This window comes from Girardinichthys multiradiatus, chromosome X (genome assembly GCF_021462225.1).
Source record: "Girardinichthys multiradiatus isolate DD_20200921_A chromosome X, DD_fGirMul_XY1, whole genome shotgun sequence".
NCBI classification, from domain to species: domain Eukaryota; kingdom Metazoa; phylum Chordata; class Actinopteri; order Cyprinodontiformes; family Goodeidae; genus Girardinichthys; species Girardinichthys multiradiatus.
In genome coordinates this window covers 1,849,254-1,868,266 of record NC_061817.1, presented here as the reverse complement: position 1 = coordinate 1,868,266, position 19,013 = coordinate 1,849,254, and the positions used below count along the sequence as shown (strand labels likewise).

Sequence of the window (19,013 nt, the reverse complement as noted above, 5' to 3'; positions counted from 1 at the left end):
GTATAGCCTCCGTAATCCGTGTCCCCTCCTGCGGTCTCCTCTGGCACGTTAGATCCTGTTCGTGACGCTAAAATTGTTGTGAAATTTCTTATCAAAGTGGAGAGAAGTTGACTCACAAGAAGAGAAAATCCGGACTTTGTCTTAATAAGTTTTATTCAAAGGCATTCAGCGTTTGAATGACTCTGTCACCGAGCAAGTCAGTTAAACAGAGCAACGAACAGAAATCACAAACAGTATTTATACTAAAAATGAGGGTGTTATCTCAACTTCAAGGAGTTTTAGAAATATGGCCCCTAGACCCTCCCCGGGTCAGAGTTAACAAAGTTATTTATGAGGCCACCCATCTACCTTCCCTTGAAATATACACTTCAGGAAGGGTTAACCATAAAACTCTCCAGCATTTGAATTTAGAGTCCATCTGCTCTAAAAAACAGAACACTAATCAAACACAGAGGTCAGAGGTGAGAGGTAGATGGAAGGTCACCTGTGAGTGATACAACACAGAAACAAATGAGAGAGGTGAAGGGAATATCAGAGCACTTTAAAAGAATTTTCCATTACAGCAGCTACTCAAACCAAAAAGCTACATTGGTAATTTAAAAATTAAAGGCTGTTTCAAAATAAAGGTGGAATAATACAATTTGTGTGCAGAACTAGGACTAATCTGCATTTTTTGCATTTTCAACCTTTTAATTAGAGGATCTGATTTTACTCGTTAATTTAGGCTTGTCATTTATCATATCTCTAGAATAAATGTTGTTAAAAAGAAGAAAAAAGCCCAAAATTCCCAAACTATTACTCATTTTGTTTTAATGACTTTGAAAAAGAAGTCTCCAAAGGGATCTGAAATGGTTGACTTGAAGATTCTCCTTATGATGATAAAATAATGAGCTTCATTCCTGATTGTTCAGTAGATGCATAATAGTTTAAATAGTGATGTTTATCTAAGTCACTGTGTCCTGGTATTCTAAGGCATTACCTAAAAAGGGACTAAGGTCTTTTTACTATTCATATTCAATGTTCTGCTTCCAAACTCTACATATGCTACAAATGTTGCTGTAGTTCATATTATACAGTTTTTTTCTCTCTTTGAAGAAACCTGTATAATATGAGCTACAACAACATTTAATTTCCCCTTTGGGATTAATGAAGTATCTTTTAATTGAATTGAATTTGATTTCAATAATTTCTGTTTGGTTGCTTTGGTACAGATCTGTGCAGAGGAGCCAGCTCTAGTCTCTTCACCCTCTCCAGACATCTGTCCTCCAGATATTCATATTTCAGGTAAAACTAATCTCATATTTGTTTTCAGTTTTGCGCTGGTATGCTATGGTAAAACTGCACCATCCATCTAATCAGGTCATTACCCATCTCCATGCAAACCTTTGTGAAACCCTCATAGCAACCATTGCAAAACACTACCAGTACTGTTTATGAAGCATCCTCAGTGTCTGCTGACCTTCTCTCACTCTTTTAATTTTACTTTCAGTTTGTTTGGTTTTGGGTTTTTTTTTATCATACTTTCACTTCCAGTTATTGCTTGTCAGCATTGAGAATTAATGTCCAGATGAAGGACTGAAAATGACACAAGTATTTTAAATCTCTAAAGCTTTGGTCAAGTTAAAGGTTAGAAATTCTGTTTTTTTTATATGAATGCTGTTCAACACTAACAGACTCTGAAAACACAATCATTTATTTTCCTCATTACTTGAATTTGTCTTAAGAACTAACTACAATAGCAGAATAAAGGTGTTTTGTGTTAAAATAATTTGAAATTGTTCAGTCACTATTTTCACCTTCAACCCCACTTACATAACATAGTTTAACAAAGAAGCTGTGCCACCTATTACCTTTCAGAATGTATTAAACACCTGCCAAATCAGAGATGAGGTTTCCTGTAATTTGTTTTTAAGCCTCAGCAAGCAAACTCTTATTAGATAAACTGTCTGATCTGAGAATGAAAAACAGGGAACATTTGCTCCCAGACAGAGATTTGGGATTAGGTTGAATGGAAAGCGTGGGGTTTATTGAAAATAAAACGCAGTAGGGGACCTTTCAGTACTCAGCGAGGTGAAAAATACTTCAATGCATTATAACATAATAATATGATAAAACATTGTTCTTAGAAGAACTGTATTGGAGGCTTAATAAGGAAGAAACAAGATGCAAAATCTGTATGTATATGTTTTGCATAATTATTGTGATTGACTAGATCATTTAATATGCTGTCAAGACGTTAGATTCCTCAGGAACTACAGTTAATTAGATACAGCAGCATAATTAGGACATAATTACCTCTAGCGAGAATGCAAGGGTTAAATGGTCATTACTACATGATTGCATTTTGAGTATAGTTCAATCAAGCAGTATGTAAACAAACAAACAAAATGTACTGGATCAGACCTGAAAGGGTAGGTTCCAGTGAGGGATTTCTGTTCATCTGCTTGTGCAGTAATCAGATTATGTTTCATATACAATATTCAATGGGATTTATGGTATACTGCCCTAAAAACATATAACAGAACCCATGCAGAATAAGTAGTTTTGTGCACAAACACATCTGAACATTAAAGTTTTCTTTTTGACCCTCATACATGTAGAAATGCCAGCAATGAAAGCACAGATGTTTTTAACTTACCTGTACGGAGGTGGTTTTTAAGCTGATATTTGGAAAAATCAAAAAAGGAAAAAATTCAAAACAACATAGCTTCAACCATTGACAGCTTCGAAAGTGGCTTGAATAAAAAATAAATACTTTTCATGTCATACCATACCATTTAATTAATGACGCCCTTAAGTAGCAACTTTTTTTTAGAATTTTGTTTAATTTTAAATAAGTAGCAAAACCTTAAAATGTTAAATATTCTTCCAAAAACACTCAAACAGATGCTAAATGCCACTGACTAAAAATGGAGAAGGGTGATGTTGTGATTATGATTATATTATTTAATATTTATAATTCAATATTTTATTAAATAATAATTTGGTCTGTTAAGTGTTGTCCTGTGAATACCAGCCCAATAAGGCGGTGGTATTAGGAGGAAAAGGGTGAAACGTCTTCTTACATTACTGAACAGCAAAATTCATTCATGTACACACATGGAATAAATTCACACAATTTCTTAAAATTCAACAATTTATTAACAACAATAAGTCAACTCAAAGTCAAACATATTTCAATCAACAAACTCTTTATTATACTAGAACAATCCAAGTAAACTACCAAGAAAAATGAAAAATTAAGGACTGCCGACTATAAACATGGGCTGCATGGTAGTGCAGTTGGTAGCACTGTTGCCTTGCAGCAAGAAGGTTTGGGTTTGACTCCTGGCCTGGGGTCTTTCTGCGTGGAGTTTACATGTTCTCCCCGTGCATGCGTGGGTTCTCACCAGGAACTCCGGTTTCCTCCCACAGTCGAAAAACATGACTGTTTGGTTAATTGGTCTCTAAATTGTCCTTAGGTCTGAATGAGTGTGTGCATGGTTGTTTGTGTGTTGCCCTGCGATGGACTGGTGACCTGTCCAGGGTGTAACCATACCCATAGACTGCTGGAGATAGGCACCAGCTTCCCCGCAACCCACTATGGAAGAACCGGTATAGAAAATGATTGACTGACTGTTAACTATATATAATATGAACAAGTGGTTAAAAACCATGACCAATAAAAGGATGCAACATTACCATTCATTGTTATTTATGTTTGAGAACCAAACATTATCTATGTTCTTGATTATAGAATTTGGAAATGAAGTTAAGTTAGTCTTGGAACTAACTTAAGCAATAATTGGTATACCTTCAATCAACCATTCACAATACAAGATCAGATAAAACTTTATTTTAATAAAATAATATTTGCTGAATAAAACCAACTTTTTGGATGGCTAATTCTCAATGGTGTTTAATGAGCTGCTTTTTTCGTAAAATAATATTTATAGAAATATTATTAAAGAAATATTAAATCATATTTAAGGAAATATTATTATCAGAATCAGATCAGTCCAAGTATGCATGGTGTTGTTGGTGTTCTGGAACTCTGACTGTCAAGTGTTCATCAGAGACACAGCCTGGGGGAAGAAACTGTCTCTGTGGCAGCTGGTTTTAGCAGACAGTGCTCTGTAGGTCCGACCTGAAGGTAAAAGCCTTTACAGTTTGTGTACAGGGTGTGTGGGATCAGCAGAGATTTTAGCTGCTCTTTTCCTGACCCTAGACCTGTATAGGTCCTGGATAGAGGGAAGCCCTGATGATTCTCTCTGCAGCCCTTATTGTTCGTTGCAGTCAGGGACCTGTCCTGTTTTGTAAATAAGCCAAACCACACTGAGATGGACAAAGACAGGACAGACTGAATTATGGCAGTGTAAAAGATGACCAGCAGTTCCTCTGGAAGGTTGTATTTCTTGAATTGCCTCAGGATGTACAGTGTCTGGTGGACCTTCATCTGAACATTGTCTATGTGTGAGAACCATCTCCACAGTCTTGAGTGAGCTAAGTTCCAGGTGGTTCTGACCACACCAGTGTACCAGCTGATCCACCTCCTGTCTGTATACAGACTCATCACTGTCCTGGATAAATAACAGTGGTGTCTTCAAACTTCAGGAGTTTCACAGACGGTTCTGCTGAGGTGCAGTCATTTGTGTAGAGGGAAAAGAGGAGAGGGGGGAGAACACACGCCTGGAGTGCACCGGTGATGATGGTTCTTTGCTCCCCAGCCTCACCTGCTGCTGCCGGTCCTTCAGGAAGCTGGTGAGCCACTGACGGGTGGAGGCCGTACTTTGAGCTGGATGAGCTTCTGATGGAGGATGTCTGGGCTGATAGTGTTGAAGGCAGAGTTAAAGTCCACAAACAGGATCCTGGTGTACACCCCTGGGTGGTCGAGGTGTTTCAGGATGAAGTGTAGTCCCAAGTTGACTACATCATCTGCCAACCTGTTTGTCAGGTAGACAAACTGCAGGGGGTCCAGCAGGGGACCTGTGATGTCCTTCGGGTGCTTTAACACCAGTCGCTCAAAGGATTTCATGACCACAGATGACAGGGCTGTAGTCATTTAATCCTGTGAGGGTGGGTTTCTTTGGTACTAGGATGATGGTGGAGCGTTTGAAGCAGGAGGGAACCTCACACAGCTCCAGTGACTCGTTGAAGATCTCAGTAAAGATGGGGGCCAGTTGGTCAGCGCAGATTCTCAGGCATGATGGGGAGACATTATCAGGTCCTGAAGGCTTCTTTGTTTTCAGGCGCTGAAAGAGCCTATTCACATCTTCCCCTGATAGCCTTGGTGCAGGCAGTGGGTCTGAAGGTAGGGGGGAGGATGGTGTATGGCAAACATTTGTCTAAATGGGATGTGGAGGAGTTGGGTTGAGGTGTGAACTGCTGCTTTTCTTACCTGCAGTAGAAGCCATTCAACTGATTTGCTAGGCGAGGATTCTGCTCAATGATAAACATTAACTTAGTCATTTTGGGAGTGTGAATTTAGCTCAGAATCTCGTAACCGGAAACTCAGAACAAACAAAATCAGTTTTTACACTGGTGAAAATAAAGTTTGAACTGTTTCAATAAAAGTGCACAACACTAATATTAGGTTATACAGCAAAACAGGAAGTGTTCACATTTTAAAATGCACCAGAAATCCCCCTAAAATATTCTTCAGGAATAAAACATGAATGTATCTTTGGTACACTGGTGTTACAACTACACAACCCAATGATGTTTCTACACTATACAAAAAGCTTAAACCCAACAGAAATTTATTTGGAAGCTTTACCATACTTCCACATCATTTGAATCATGGCAGGAGACAAGGTTTCCGATTTGTGTGACACCTACCTTCCATTCTGGGTGTGAGCACAGTCAATTATTTGCCATTACAGTGTGTATATTCACATAAAGAGAGGTTAGTTGTGCAACTGTAAAGCTATTTTAAAGTTACTAACTTTACTTTGATGGTCCCTGACCTTTAGGACAAAAGAGACAGACTAGTCACCTTTCTGAGGTGGAGCTGGGGTGGCTTGCTGTCATGCGTTCTTGGTATTCAGTCAAAGTGTCCCACTTCTGACACCAGTTGTTAATGCAGTTTCGTAGAGCAAGGAAAGGAATGTATATTTGTATTGCACCAGCCACACACAAGGCAATCCAAAGTGCTTTACTAGAAATCAGAGAAAGACATTAAAATCACAGATAACTTCAAACTTTGTTTAAAAAGACAGCTTGATATTTTAATTTAAGCACACAGTTGTTTACCATTGTAGAGCAACTAAAGTTTGCTCTACAGTGGCCTTTGTGATCACAGTTTTTTTCATCAGTGGAGAGTGGAAGCGGAGGGTCATATTACAGATTGCCAAGCACCTCTGGTTTTGTTCAGATGCAACATTTTATATTTTAACAGGCATGCATGACTTGGTATACAGCACAGATTTACAGAGGAGCTAATTGGTAACAATGAACAATGCAGAAAAACAAGATTATGTTTCAAGTTTAAGAATACTGTCTTACAGGGGTTGGACAATGAAACTGAAACACCTGGTTTTAGACCACAATAATTTATTAGTAGGGTGTAGGGGCTTCTTATGTGGCCAATACAGCTTCAATTAATCTTGGGAATGACATATACAAGTCCTGCACAGTGGTCAGAAGGATTTTAAGCCATTCTTCTTGCAGGATAGTGGCCAGGTCACTACGTGATACTGGTGGAGGAAAACGTTTCTTGACTCGCTCCTCCAAAACACCCCAAAATGGCTCAATAATATTTAGATCTGGTGACTGTGCAGGCCATGGGAGATGTTCAACTTCACTTTCATGTTCATCAAACCAATCTTTCACCAGTCTTGCTGTGTGTATTGGTGCATTGTCATCCTGATACATGGCACCGCCTTCAGGATACAATGTTTGAACCATTGGATGCACATGGTCCTCAAGAATGGTTCGGTAGTCCTTGGCAGTGACGCGCCCATCTAGCACAAGTATTGGGCAAAGGGAATTCCATGATATTATCATGAATCACTAAGGTAGTCGAAGTAGAACAAACCAGAGGATGAAAACAGACTCAAAACCACAGGATGTAGACGGTAAGTGAAGTTTTATTCCTAGTGTAGGCTTGCCTAGGATAATAAGTTGGTGTTGTCCAGGAACCAGGGGAGGAGGACGGAATCCAGGAATCCGAGGTGAGAGTGCTGATGGTGATTATATTTACAGTCCAGTCCTTAGGTGAGTATTTACCAGGTGCAGGCAGGCAGATAGGCAGGTCGACAGGCAGGTAGGCAGACAGGCAGTCCACATAACTGAGGTTATGTTCCAGCAAAGACCTGTTCCAGCAGCTGCCTTAAGAAGCCCAGTGAGCTCATCAGGAGATGAGCAGCAGCTGCTGATAACGAGCTGCCAGAACCAACCAGGAGGAGAGCTGAGATACTACAGATATGGCAGCCCAAACCATCACTGATCCACCCCCATGCTTCACTCTGGGCATGCAGCAGTCTGGGTGGTCCGCTTCTTCAGAATCAGAATCAGAAAAGCTTTATTGCCAAGTACGTTTTTGGACATACAAGGAATTTGTTTTGGCATAGTCGGTGCAATACAATACAAATTAAACAGTATAAACATATCTACAATATAATATAAATATATGTGCACAGTTTTAAGTGAGTGAGAGTAAATATAGAGCAGTATAAGATGCAAGAGCAATACAACAGTGCAGGTGATCATTGTGCAAGTATGGCAGTGCAAGTAAAGCAGGAGTCCATGCTGAACGTTAAAGTAACGCATAGAGTTACAGGTTACAGGTGTCCTGTCAGCAAAAACAGGGGGGGTGTGGGGGAAAGGGAGAGTGTCAGGGTGGTTTCCGGGCTTTGTTAACCAGGCTGGTGGCAGATGGGAAGACTGCAGCCAATCACCTTCTCAGCAGACCGAATGACACGCTGCAGCCTGCCCTTATCCTTGGCTGTAGCAGCGGCGTACCAGATGGTGATGGAGGAGGTGAGGATGGACTCAATGATGGCGGTGTAGAAGTGCACCATCATAGTCTTTGCCAGGTTGACTTTCTTCAGCTGCCGCAGGAAGAACATCCTCTGCTGGGCTTTCTTGATGAGGGAGCTGATGTTTGGCTCCTACTTGAGATCCTGGGAGATGATGGTTCCCAGGAAGCGGAAAGATTCCACAGTGTCAATTGTGGAGTCACAGAGGGTGATGGGGGCAGGTGGGGCTGGGTTCTGCCTGAAGTCCACAACCATCTCCACTGTCTTTAGAGCGTTGAGCTCAAGGTTGTTCTGGCTGTACCAGTCCAACAGATGGTCCACCTCCCATCTGTACGCAGACTCGTCACCATCAGAGATGAGTCCGATCAGGGTGGTGTCGTCCGCAAACTTCAGAAGCTTGACAGACTGGTGACTGGAGGTGCAGCTGTTGGTGTACAGGGAGAAGAGCAGAGGAGAGAGAACACAGCCTTGGGGGGAACCGGTGCTGATGGTCAGGGAGTCAGAGACGTGCTTCCCCAGCCTCACGCGCTGCTTCCTGTCAGACAGGAAGTCAGTGATCCACCTGCAGGTGGAGTCGGGCACACTCAGCTGGGAGAGCTTCTCCTGTAGCAGAACTGGGACGATGGTGTTGAAGGCAGAGCTGAAATCCACAAACAGGATCCTGGCATAGGTTCCTGTGGAGTCCAGGTGCCGGAGAATGAAGTGAAGGGCTAGGTTGACTGCATCATGTACAGACCTGTTGGCTCTGTAGGCAAACTGCAGGGGGTCCAGGAGGGGGTCGGTGATGTCTTTTAGGTGTGAGAGCACAAGGCTCTCAAAGGACTTCATCACCACAGAGGTCAGGGCGACAGGTCTGAAGTCATTAAGCCCTGTGGTCCTTGGCTTCTTGGGAACAGGGACGATGGTGGAGGACTTGAAGCAGGCTGGCACATGACATGTCTCCAGTGAGGTGTTAAAAATGTCTGTGAAGACTGGAGACAGCTGATCAGCGCAGTGCTTCAGGCTGGCTGGTGAGACAGAATCCGGACCAGCATCTTTCCGGGGGTTCTGTCTCCTGAAGAGTTTGTTGACGTCCCTCTCCTGGATGGAAAGAGCCGTCCTCGGCGTGGGTAGGGGGCTGGTGGGGGGGAACTTCATGGTGGGGGTTGGAGGTGCCAAGGCCCCTCTTGAGGTTGGGGAAGTGGGGTTGGTGGATTGTGGCTGCAGCTGTTGGGGGGCGTCGTGGGGGATGGTTGCAGGACTGTCCCTTTGTCTTTCAAAGCGGCAGTAGAACTCGTTCAGGTCGTTGGCGAGGCGTCAGTCATTGATGGAGTGGGGGGCTTTCGGCTTGTGGTTGGTGATTTGCTTGAGCCCTTTCCAGACAGACGCAGAGTCGTTGGCTGAGATCTGGTTTTGGAGCTTCTCAGAGTACAGTCGTTTGGCCTCTTTCACTGCCTTGCCAAACTTGTACTTTGCCTCTCTGTATATGTCTTTGTCCGCACTCCTGAAGGCCTCTTCCATATCCAGTCTTAAACTTCTGAGTTTAGCTGTGAACCAGGGTTTGTCGTTGTTGTAACTCACCCTGGTGCATGACGGTACACAGCTGTCCTCACAGAAGCTGATGTAGGAAGTCACAGCCTCTGTGTACTCGTCCAGACTGTTGGTAGTAGTCCTGAACACATCCCAGTCTGTACAGCCTAAACACGCCTGGAGATTCTCCACAGCCTCACTGCTCCACTTCCTTGTCGTCCTCACAACAGGTTTGCAGAGCTTTAGTTTCTGCCTGTATGCAGGAATGAGGTGGACCATGATGTGGTCGGATTGGCCCAGTGCAGCACGTGGGACGGCGTGATAAGCGTCTCTGATGGTGGTGTAACAGTGATCCAGAATGTTGTCCTCTCTGGTCGGACATTTTATAAACTGTCTATATTTGGGGAGTTCGTGGGTGAGATTACCTTTGTTAAAGTCGCCAACGACGATTACTAAGGAGTCCGGGTTGGTCCGCTCCACACTCAGTATCTGGTCGGCGAGCATGCGCTGTGCGACCTGCACGTTAGCTTGCGGCGGGATGTAAACACCGACCAGGATGAACGAAGCGAACTCACAGGGGGAATAGAAAGGCTTACAGTTTATGATGAAGGATTACAGGTCTGGAGAACAGTGCTGCTGAATCACTGTCACGCCGTTGCACCAACCACTGTTGAGGTAAAAACAGATTCCTCCACCTTTCGCTTTGCCGGAGAGTTCCGTGTCTCTGTCCGCTCTGTAGAGCTGGAATCCTGCCAGCTGCAGCGCAGAGTCCGGTATTAATCCACACAGCCAGGTCTCCGTGAAGCACAAAACTGCCAATGAATAAAAGTCCCTGTTTTTCCCCAACAGCAGTTGTAGTTCCTCAATTTTGTTGGGAAGTGAGCGCACGTTAGAGAGAAATATTCCAGGTAACGGTGTTCGTAGTCCACGCTGGCGAAGACGTACCAGCACCCCAGCCCATTTCCCTCTCTTCCGGCGTTTCACCGCGTGAACAAAGGTGAGCGCACCTTTGACCAGAATGTCCAAAAATTCCAGAGCAGTAGGTAGAAAAGTGGGAAATATTTCCTCTGGTGTAGTAGCCCTGATGTTCATGAGTTCTTCTCTGGTGAGAGAGCTCCGGGTACTATCACAGAAGACCGTTTTAAAGCAAAAAACAAAACAAAACAATGCGCACCAACACGCCAAGGCGACCATTTGGGGCTTCTCCACACCGTAACTCTCCCGCATGTGGAGAAAACAGTAAAGGTGGACTCATCAGAGAACAATACATGTTTCACATTGTCCACAGCCCAAGATTTGCACTCCTTGCACCATGTTTTCCTGATAACAGTAAAGCATGATAAATATTCTAATATTTTGCAGTCATTTAGTCAGTTTTTCCATTTTTCAATAGCACCTATTTCTATGTGAACGGAGCAAATTAACTATGACAAACTAAGCAGAGACTCATATTCTGTTAAAAGGATCCAATCTATAATCAAAAATTCAAATCCAAACTTTGTTTATAAAGTGCCTTGACATACGATAGGGCAACGAAAGTGCTGCACACAGCTGATTAGAAAATATAAGAGAATAAAATCATATTAATAAAAGCAGTAAACAATAAAAACAATAAAATAAACCATAAATGACAGAAAACAGTGCAAGGACTCGTCTGCTGATCATGATCTCGAGTTAAAAGCCAAAATGAAAAGATTAGTTTTTAAAAGAGATTTTCAGCAGGTAAACTGTTACAAAGCTGTTCTCACATTAGATCTCAGCTGTTGCAAATGGAAATGACTAGTGAAACAGATCTATCATAAGCTACAGATCATATACTAAATTCAACTTGGAACACCAACAGAACCTGCCTGCAAACGTTGTTTAGCTCAGCTGTAACTAAGGAACATGTTAGAGAGGTTAGCATTCACTCTCAGACTCTTTGCAAAATATAACTATAAGATCCTCTGAAGAGAAAACCTAAACGTAAATTATTTAAACATTTCTTTATCGAGTCACATTGGATCCGCTGATTGTGGTGCATCGGCAGGAAGGTTCAATTTTTGGCCTATTTGACAGTGGAGGGAGGTCTTGGGTGTGGTTGTTGTTTATATGTTCTAAATTTTATTTTCAATATAGATCATGAGCAAAGGGCATGTCCTATAGTGAAATTTGCCACAAACCAGAAGTTTTAGTGTGAAGGGTGGCCCATAGCGCCTGGCTGGAAGACATCCAACAGCTTGTTTGAATCCTATTGACTGGGATTACCCAAGGTAATATCCTGGGTGCTCCCCTCCCCTATTGGTTGGGCCAGTTGCTAGCTGAGACAGATGTCATCAGGTGATCACACATGGATACTGCAGAAGTTTCCTCCCCTTTGTAGTAGTTTATGTTTTCTGAATTATTACTCACAGTGGCAAACACTGATGCAATCATTGTGATATATACATATAAATGGCTAAGTGTTATTGGTGTAGCAATGGAAACATTTACTGTAATGCCTAATATTTTGGCCTTGTAGAAGCCTTCAGGTGAAATTTGGTTATCCAGGCACAGTCCTGTGCAACGTGACATTGTATGATTAATGCTGTTGGGTATAACAAGATGGCCCTTTTTATTTACAGCTGTTGAGGTAAGAAATGAGAATTTAATCTTGATACTTAATGTAACATGGTGGTAAGGTTTAATTTTTTGGGGTTTTTCTCCTTGTTAAAGGGGGGTTATCCTCTCCACTCTCTGTACATGCATCCTCACTATGAGGGATTGCTGCAAAGTTAACAACTCGATGCAATCGGCTGGGTACTGTGGCAACATACTCGTTCATGAGAAGGGATTGCTACAAGTCAGCGACTGTAGCAATCTGTTGGGTTTCCATTGATAGAAAATGTTTTACCAAATGGCAATATAAACTGAATTTGACTGTTTTGTATGATAACTAGAATCATTTTCGAATGGATGCAATTAGCTTAGAATTATTCTGTTGAGTTGGATTGGGAGGAATTCGGTGAGGCCATGGACAAGGACTACCGGTTGGCCTAGAAGCAATTCTGGCAAACCGTCCGGTGCCTCAGGAGGGGGAAGCAGTGCTTCGCCAATAGTGTTTACAGTGGGGGTGGGAGGCTGCTGACCTCGACTGGGGACATTATCGGGCGGTGGAAGGAGTACTTCGAGGATCTCCTCAATCCTGCCATCACGCATTCCCTTCACCCAGGCTGAAGTCACCGAGGTGGTTAAAAAGCTCCGTGGTGGCAAGGCTTCGGGGGTGGATGAGATCCGCCCTGAGTACCTCAAGTCTCTGGATGTTGTGGGGCTGTCATGGTTGACATGACAGCCCCACAACATCCCAACATCGCGTGGTGGTCGGGGACAGTGCCTCTGGACTTGCAGACTGGGGTGGTGGTCCCCCTTCATAAGAAGGGTAACCGGAGGGTGTGTTCCAACTACAGGGGGATCACACTCCTCAGCCTCCCTGGTAAGGCCTACGCCAGGGTATTGGAGAGGAGAGTCCGGCCGATAGTCGAACCTCGGCTTCAGGAGGAGCAGTGTGGTTTCCGTTCCGGCCGTGGAACACTGGACCAGCTCTAAACCCTCTACAGGGTACTCGAGGTCTCATGGGAGTTTGCCCGACCGGTCCACATGTGTTTTGTGGAACTGGAGAAAGCATTCAACTGTGTCCTTCGTGATGCCCTGTGGGGGGTGCTCCAGGAGTATGGAATCGGGGGCCCTTTATTAGGGGCCATCCTGTCTCTGTACTAGCGGAGCAGGAGTTTGGTCCGCATTGCCGGCACTAAGTCGGACCTGTTCCCAGTGCATGTTGGACTCCGGCAGGGCTGCCCTTTGTCACCGGTCCTGTTCATAACTTTTATGGACAGGATTTCTAGGCGCTGCCCTACATTTTGCAGATGACGTGGTCCTGCTAGCCCCCTCTAGCCAAGACCTACAGCATGTGCTGGGGCGGTTCGTAGCTAAGTGTGAAGCAGCTGGGATGAAGGTCAGGAAAAGGGTGGCTTGTCCTCTTCAGGTTGGAGGAGAGTTCCTGCCTCAAGTGGAGGAGTTTAAGTATCTCGGTCTCTTGTTCACGAGTGAGGGAAGAATGGAGTGGGAGATTGACAGACAGATCGGTGCGGCTGCCGCAGTAATGGGGGCGCTGTGCCAGTCCGTTGTGGTGAAGAGAGAGCTGAGCCGAAAAGCGAAGCTCTCGATTTACCGGTCGGTCTACGCTCCTACCCTCACCTATGGCCATGAACTTTGGGTCATGACCGGAAGAACGAGATCCCAAATACAAGTGGCTGAAATGAGCTTCCTCCGTAGGGTGGCCGAGCACTTCCTTAGACATAGGGTGAGGAGCTCGGCCATCCGGGAGGGGCTCGGAGTAGAGCCGCTGCTCCTCCACATCGAGAGGTGCCAGTTGAGGTGGCTCGGGCATCAATACAGGATGCCTCCTGGACGCCTTCCTTGGGTGGTGTTCCAGGCACGTCCCTCCGGGAGGAGACCCGGGACACGCCCCAGGACTATGGAGGGACTATGTCTTTCGGCTGGCCTGGGAACGAATTGGGCTCCCCCAGAGGAGCTGGAGGAGGTGTCTAGGGAGAGGGACGTCTGGGTGTCTCTGCTGGGTCTGCCGCCCCTGCGACCCGGTCCCGGAAAAAGCGGAAGACGACGAGTACGAGTACGAGTTAGATTGAGGTGCTTTTTTGTGAAGTGCCTTTAAACAACATGCATTGTGAATTGGGGCTATATAAATGAACTGAATTGAACTGAATTAAGCTTCTTAGTCCTGGCAGTACCACTGGCTGTAGTACTGTTACTAAGAGTGACAGCAAAGGTTAGCATTTTTTGTCTCTGGTTGTGCCTCGAAAGATTTTATGCCTTTGAATTAAATATATTCATTAACTAGAATTTTTTCACATATAGAGCCTTTGAAAATTTATGTTTTTTCTATTTTTTTTTACATTGAGCATGTGTTCATTTACAGTTTAACAAACCCTAAATATCACTATATTTTGTTGAGATAATGGGTCTTAAGATGGAGGACAATTTCTTTGGGCAGGGGGTGAAGTTTAAGGTTGGCAATACAGACAGCTACGTACTCAGACAAAAACACACACGCACACACACCCACACACACACACACACAAACACTCACGGGCACACACACGCACGCACACACACACACACACACACGGGCACGGTTTGTTATTACCTTGTGTGCAGCTGTACAAATCTAGGACAAAGTCATCAAATTAATATTAGGCATTGGCCTTTTGCCCTCCACACTCATGTTGTTTTCATGTCTCTCATCTGTATAATCATCCATCTTTCTTCTACTCCCCTCCTTTTAATCATCTGCTTTTCACCCCCCTCCCACACACACACACACAGACACAAGCAAATCTCTAGCCCCACAGCCAGCTACTTCCACTCATATCCAACAAGAATGAGTCCATCCACTCTGATTTTGCAAATAATCCAATGATATTTTTCCTTTCATTGTTTACAGAGTATCCCATGTCCTCACTCCTACACTTTCCGTTTTTTGTTTAAAAGTGAATAGCCTTTGTATTTTTGTACATACCTTCCTTGCACAGACATACTGAAATTTAATGTTCTCCTAATAACTGTTTTTTCATTAACTAAGTTCAAGTATACAGATTTTTTTGTCTTTCTTTTTCTTTATACAGGTTCTACCAGCCAAAGGTCTCCAACAGAGACAAAACCAAGAATAACACTTGACCCATACATACGGCTCAAATCAGACAAGTTAGATTTGGTGAGTGTGACTTGGTGGATGATTAGGAAATGTACTATAGTGAAACACCGATAAAATCACTAAAGAGAAAGACAGATCCTTGCAAAAGTATTTATACACCTTTTTAACATTTTGTCAGATTACAATCACAAACTTCTATGTATGTTTTTGGGAGTTTGTGTAATATACCAACACTAAGTGGTCATTGGGAAAGTGCAAGGGTACAGCCTGGACTGATCGCCAGTCCGTTACAGGGCAACACATACACACATAGGAGAGACCAATTTACCCAACGGTCAAGGTTTTGGACAGTGGTAGTACACACACATGTACAATAACATGCAAACTCCAAGCAGAAAGACCCCTGGCCGAAATTCAAACCCAAAACCTTCTTGTTTCAAGGAAACTGTGCTAACCACTGTACTTCGTCTCTTGCCCAATCACTGCTGGAGATGGGGACCATCCCCTCTGTGACTTTCTCTTGTGACATTGTTTTAGAACTTAACCTTGCTTTAAATTTCTCCACAACATTCTCCCTGACCTATCTGCTGTGTTTCTTGGTCTTTATAATGCTGTATGTTCTCTGATGTTCTCTAACAAACCTCTGAGGTCAGAAACAGAACAGCTGCAGTTAGACTCAGATTCAATTATCTACTGGTATGCTCTAGGTGCCAAATGTGTGACTTCTAAAAGTTCTTCTAAAAATTAGTTACACTGTATTTCATTTAGGGGTATTGAAGGGACACTGAATACAAATGCACATGCTGGTCTATTAAATAAAATTTCATAATTTTTTTTTTTTATATAATTAGACAAAATGTGAAAAGATTTTAGGGGTATTAATACTTTTACAGACAACATATGTTATAACAAAGACACAAATACAAGGATGTAACAGAGTTTATGTAAGACTTAAGGTATGTTTCCTTGTTGGAGAAAGTTGGTGGTGTAAAGACTTCAATGGCTCTTAGAAGGGTAAAACATTAAGGCGATAATACTGAAATAACTATAATTCAACTTCAGGAAGAAATAACCAAAGTGTTGTGCCCAAGCCATGGATAGAAACAGGGCCTGAACTGTACACAAAACAAAGAGGCCGACGGGAAACTCAATGTCCTTAATGCAGATTGTCTCTATGATAGTTAAGTGACACAACGTAAATGGTTTTAAAATACATACTTCGAAAGATGCAGCCACTGAATTAAAACATGTCTTTGTTGTTAAATCTGTGCAAAAACAAAGTTGATTTTTCCAAGAGCATGAAAGGCTGCTATGCAGAAGTACATTGCATCTCTTGATTGCATATAGTAATCATCTTACCAGGCCTGTAGATCTTTTTCGGCACTAGTGGCCTTTATTTTTTATTTTTTGTTCGTTTTGAAAGTAGGCAGACAGGAAGCGGGGTGAATTGAGAGGGTACACTTTAAGCACAGGTCACCAGGGTCAGGACAGGAACCAGGGATAGCTGCATCAAGGACTGACGCCTCCATATATGGGTCGTACACTACCGCTACGCCACGTGTCAAAACCATTTGATATATATGTTTGATATGAATAATTAAAATGTTATCTTTAATGCAGGACTGAATGCAAATTAAATACTTTCCACTTCAGACAAACGTCAAATTTAAGACTGTTATGAGATCTTTTGAGTTACATTCATGTCAAATAAGCAGCCCTCCCTGAGCAAACCAGTCAAAAGTCCTGACTAAGAATTTATCTCATTGCATTTTAACTTATTTGGACAGTTGTAGCACTTTTGAGTCCCTCCACACCCAGAGTTGTCTTTATCTCATAATTAACATCTTGTGCACAGGCTCACTCTCTCTCTCATTGGTTCTTTGGTTCTGCTCATTTATATGTTCTTTTTATGCTATGAGCAGCACATTCTCTCTCCACTGTGTCCACCTCCTCTGCCCTGCCCTTCAGCAACCCAACTATCTGCTGATGAGTTCTGTTCTCTGCAGCTGTCTGTGTCTGCCCTTTGTACATTTTGTTACCAATATTTAACTTTGAATTTAATTTTTCCCAGATGCTGCCCAGCTGTAGGTTGTCCCTAATCTACCAATTCATTAGTGGGATTATAAAGAGAAGAGAGAGATTAAACAACAAATACAGAAAGAATTCTCTCTTGGTCTACTGGGTGGTTTGCAAAAGTAATAGACACAGATGAATTATAGATTGCTGTAGCTGAACGATACTGCAGTAGGTTAGGTATGTTGGAATTCCTTGTTTCTACTATTGATTTATAAAGTTATAAAAAATGCAACTGAACTGGTTTTATCAAAAAAAGCCTATCATAAACTGTAAGATGGAAAGAAGGAAGCTGAATGAGACAATGATTGAGTTGTTCGGCCACAATGACACAAATGTATGGAGGAGTTAAGGTGAGAGTTTCAAACCTAAGAACAATGTAAAAACTGTCAAAGGTAGTGGTGGTACCGTCATGCTGAGGCTCTGTTTCACTGCCAGGTGTCCCAGTGCATTACACTGAATGGGTGGAATGAAGAAAAGGGCGATGGTGGTGTCGGTGGAAGGGGTTCGTCCTGTAATCGGTGGGTTGCAAGTTTGAATCCCCACTCCTTCGGGCTTAGTTGTTGTGTCCTTGTGCAAGACACTTCACCCGCCTTGCCTTGGCTCATGGTGGTCAGAGGGCCTGGTGGTGCCGATTGTATGGCAGCCTCACTTCTGTCTGTCTCCCCAGGGGCAGCTGTGGCTACGATGTAGCCTACTACTGTCAATGGAAGCATATCGTTACCATATTTCAAATGAAAAAGCATTTTCAGAAATGCTTTTTCATTTTAAGAATGTGGCTGCATAGTTTGACTCATAAATGAAATTAGTAATCAATAATCCTATTTGCATTTTAATTTTCTTCTTCAAGACTGCTCATCCTTTCACTTAATTAAAATGAAAAGGAAAAAGACATTTGAGATTTATTTTTTAAAATATGCCCCAGCAAATAGATACCAAAATTCAATTTGAAATGTAAAATTTGAAAATGAAAAAGTATTTCCAGAAATGCTTTTTCATTTTAAGAATGTGGCTGCATTATTTGACCCATAAAATAAAATTAGTAATCAATCATCCTATTTGCATTTGCATTTTCTTCTTCATGACTGCACATTTTATGCCATAATCAAAAAGAAAACAAAGCAGACATTGCTTTTTCGTTTTTGTGGTCTGCCCGCAAAGTACTGCCCAGAACTCGAAAACGAAAAAACATTCCGAGCTGCGGGCGCAGCAGAGTGACGTCAGCAGCCGCTCTTCCTCAGCTCCCTGCTGACCGAGCTACCCATCTTGTTCGGTAGGGGGCGCTGTGCCCGTCTGCAGTGCATTACATTGCAAACGTGCCGAGAAATTGATTGAATTGCAGCAGGACCGAGCTCAGTTTGTGGCAGTGGCAGGCAGAACTGGTTGTTCCGGTGGCATCTTCATGGCCTGGGACATCCAGCGTGTTTTTAAGCATTTATTTATATTTTTCTGTGAGTGACGATTCGGAATAGCCGCTCGTGCTCTATAATAAACCGGCTGTTTGTGCAATAAATCGTCATCCTTTCAACACGTCACACATACACATAGTGCTATTTATTTTCGGTGTCAAGTAAATACAATCACCTTATGTTATGGTTCTAAAGCTGTTTATTAAATAATAATCAATAATGAAATCATTATTTAAAGGTAACAGGCTATAACAATAATGACAACCCATTTGCCGATAATCAGCATCAGCTTCCACAAAAACAGCGGCAACCACATTGGCAAGCTTTTACGGCCGGTCTGGCATCTTCTGGCATCCTCGCGGAATCCCGTGCCAC

The 19,013-nt window shown here is 42.9% G+C and overlaps 1 protein-coding gene across 1 annotated transcript in view; it reads left to right on the top strand.

Moving 5' to 3' along the window:
- Positions 1-19,013, top strand: part of LOC124863026 (syntaxin-binding protein 4-like) — a 136,118-nt gene that overhangs the window by 85,211 nt on the left and 31,894 nt on the right. Inside the window, exons 9-10 of the mRNA XM_047357266.1 lie at positions 1,212-1,284; positions 15,128-15,216. Coding sequence (XP_047213222.1) covers positions 1,212-1,284; positions 15,128-15,216 — 162 coding nt within the window. The remainder of the gene's footprint in view (positions 1-1,211; positions 1,285-15,127; positions 15,217-19,013) is intronic.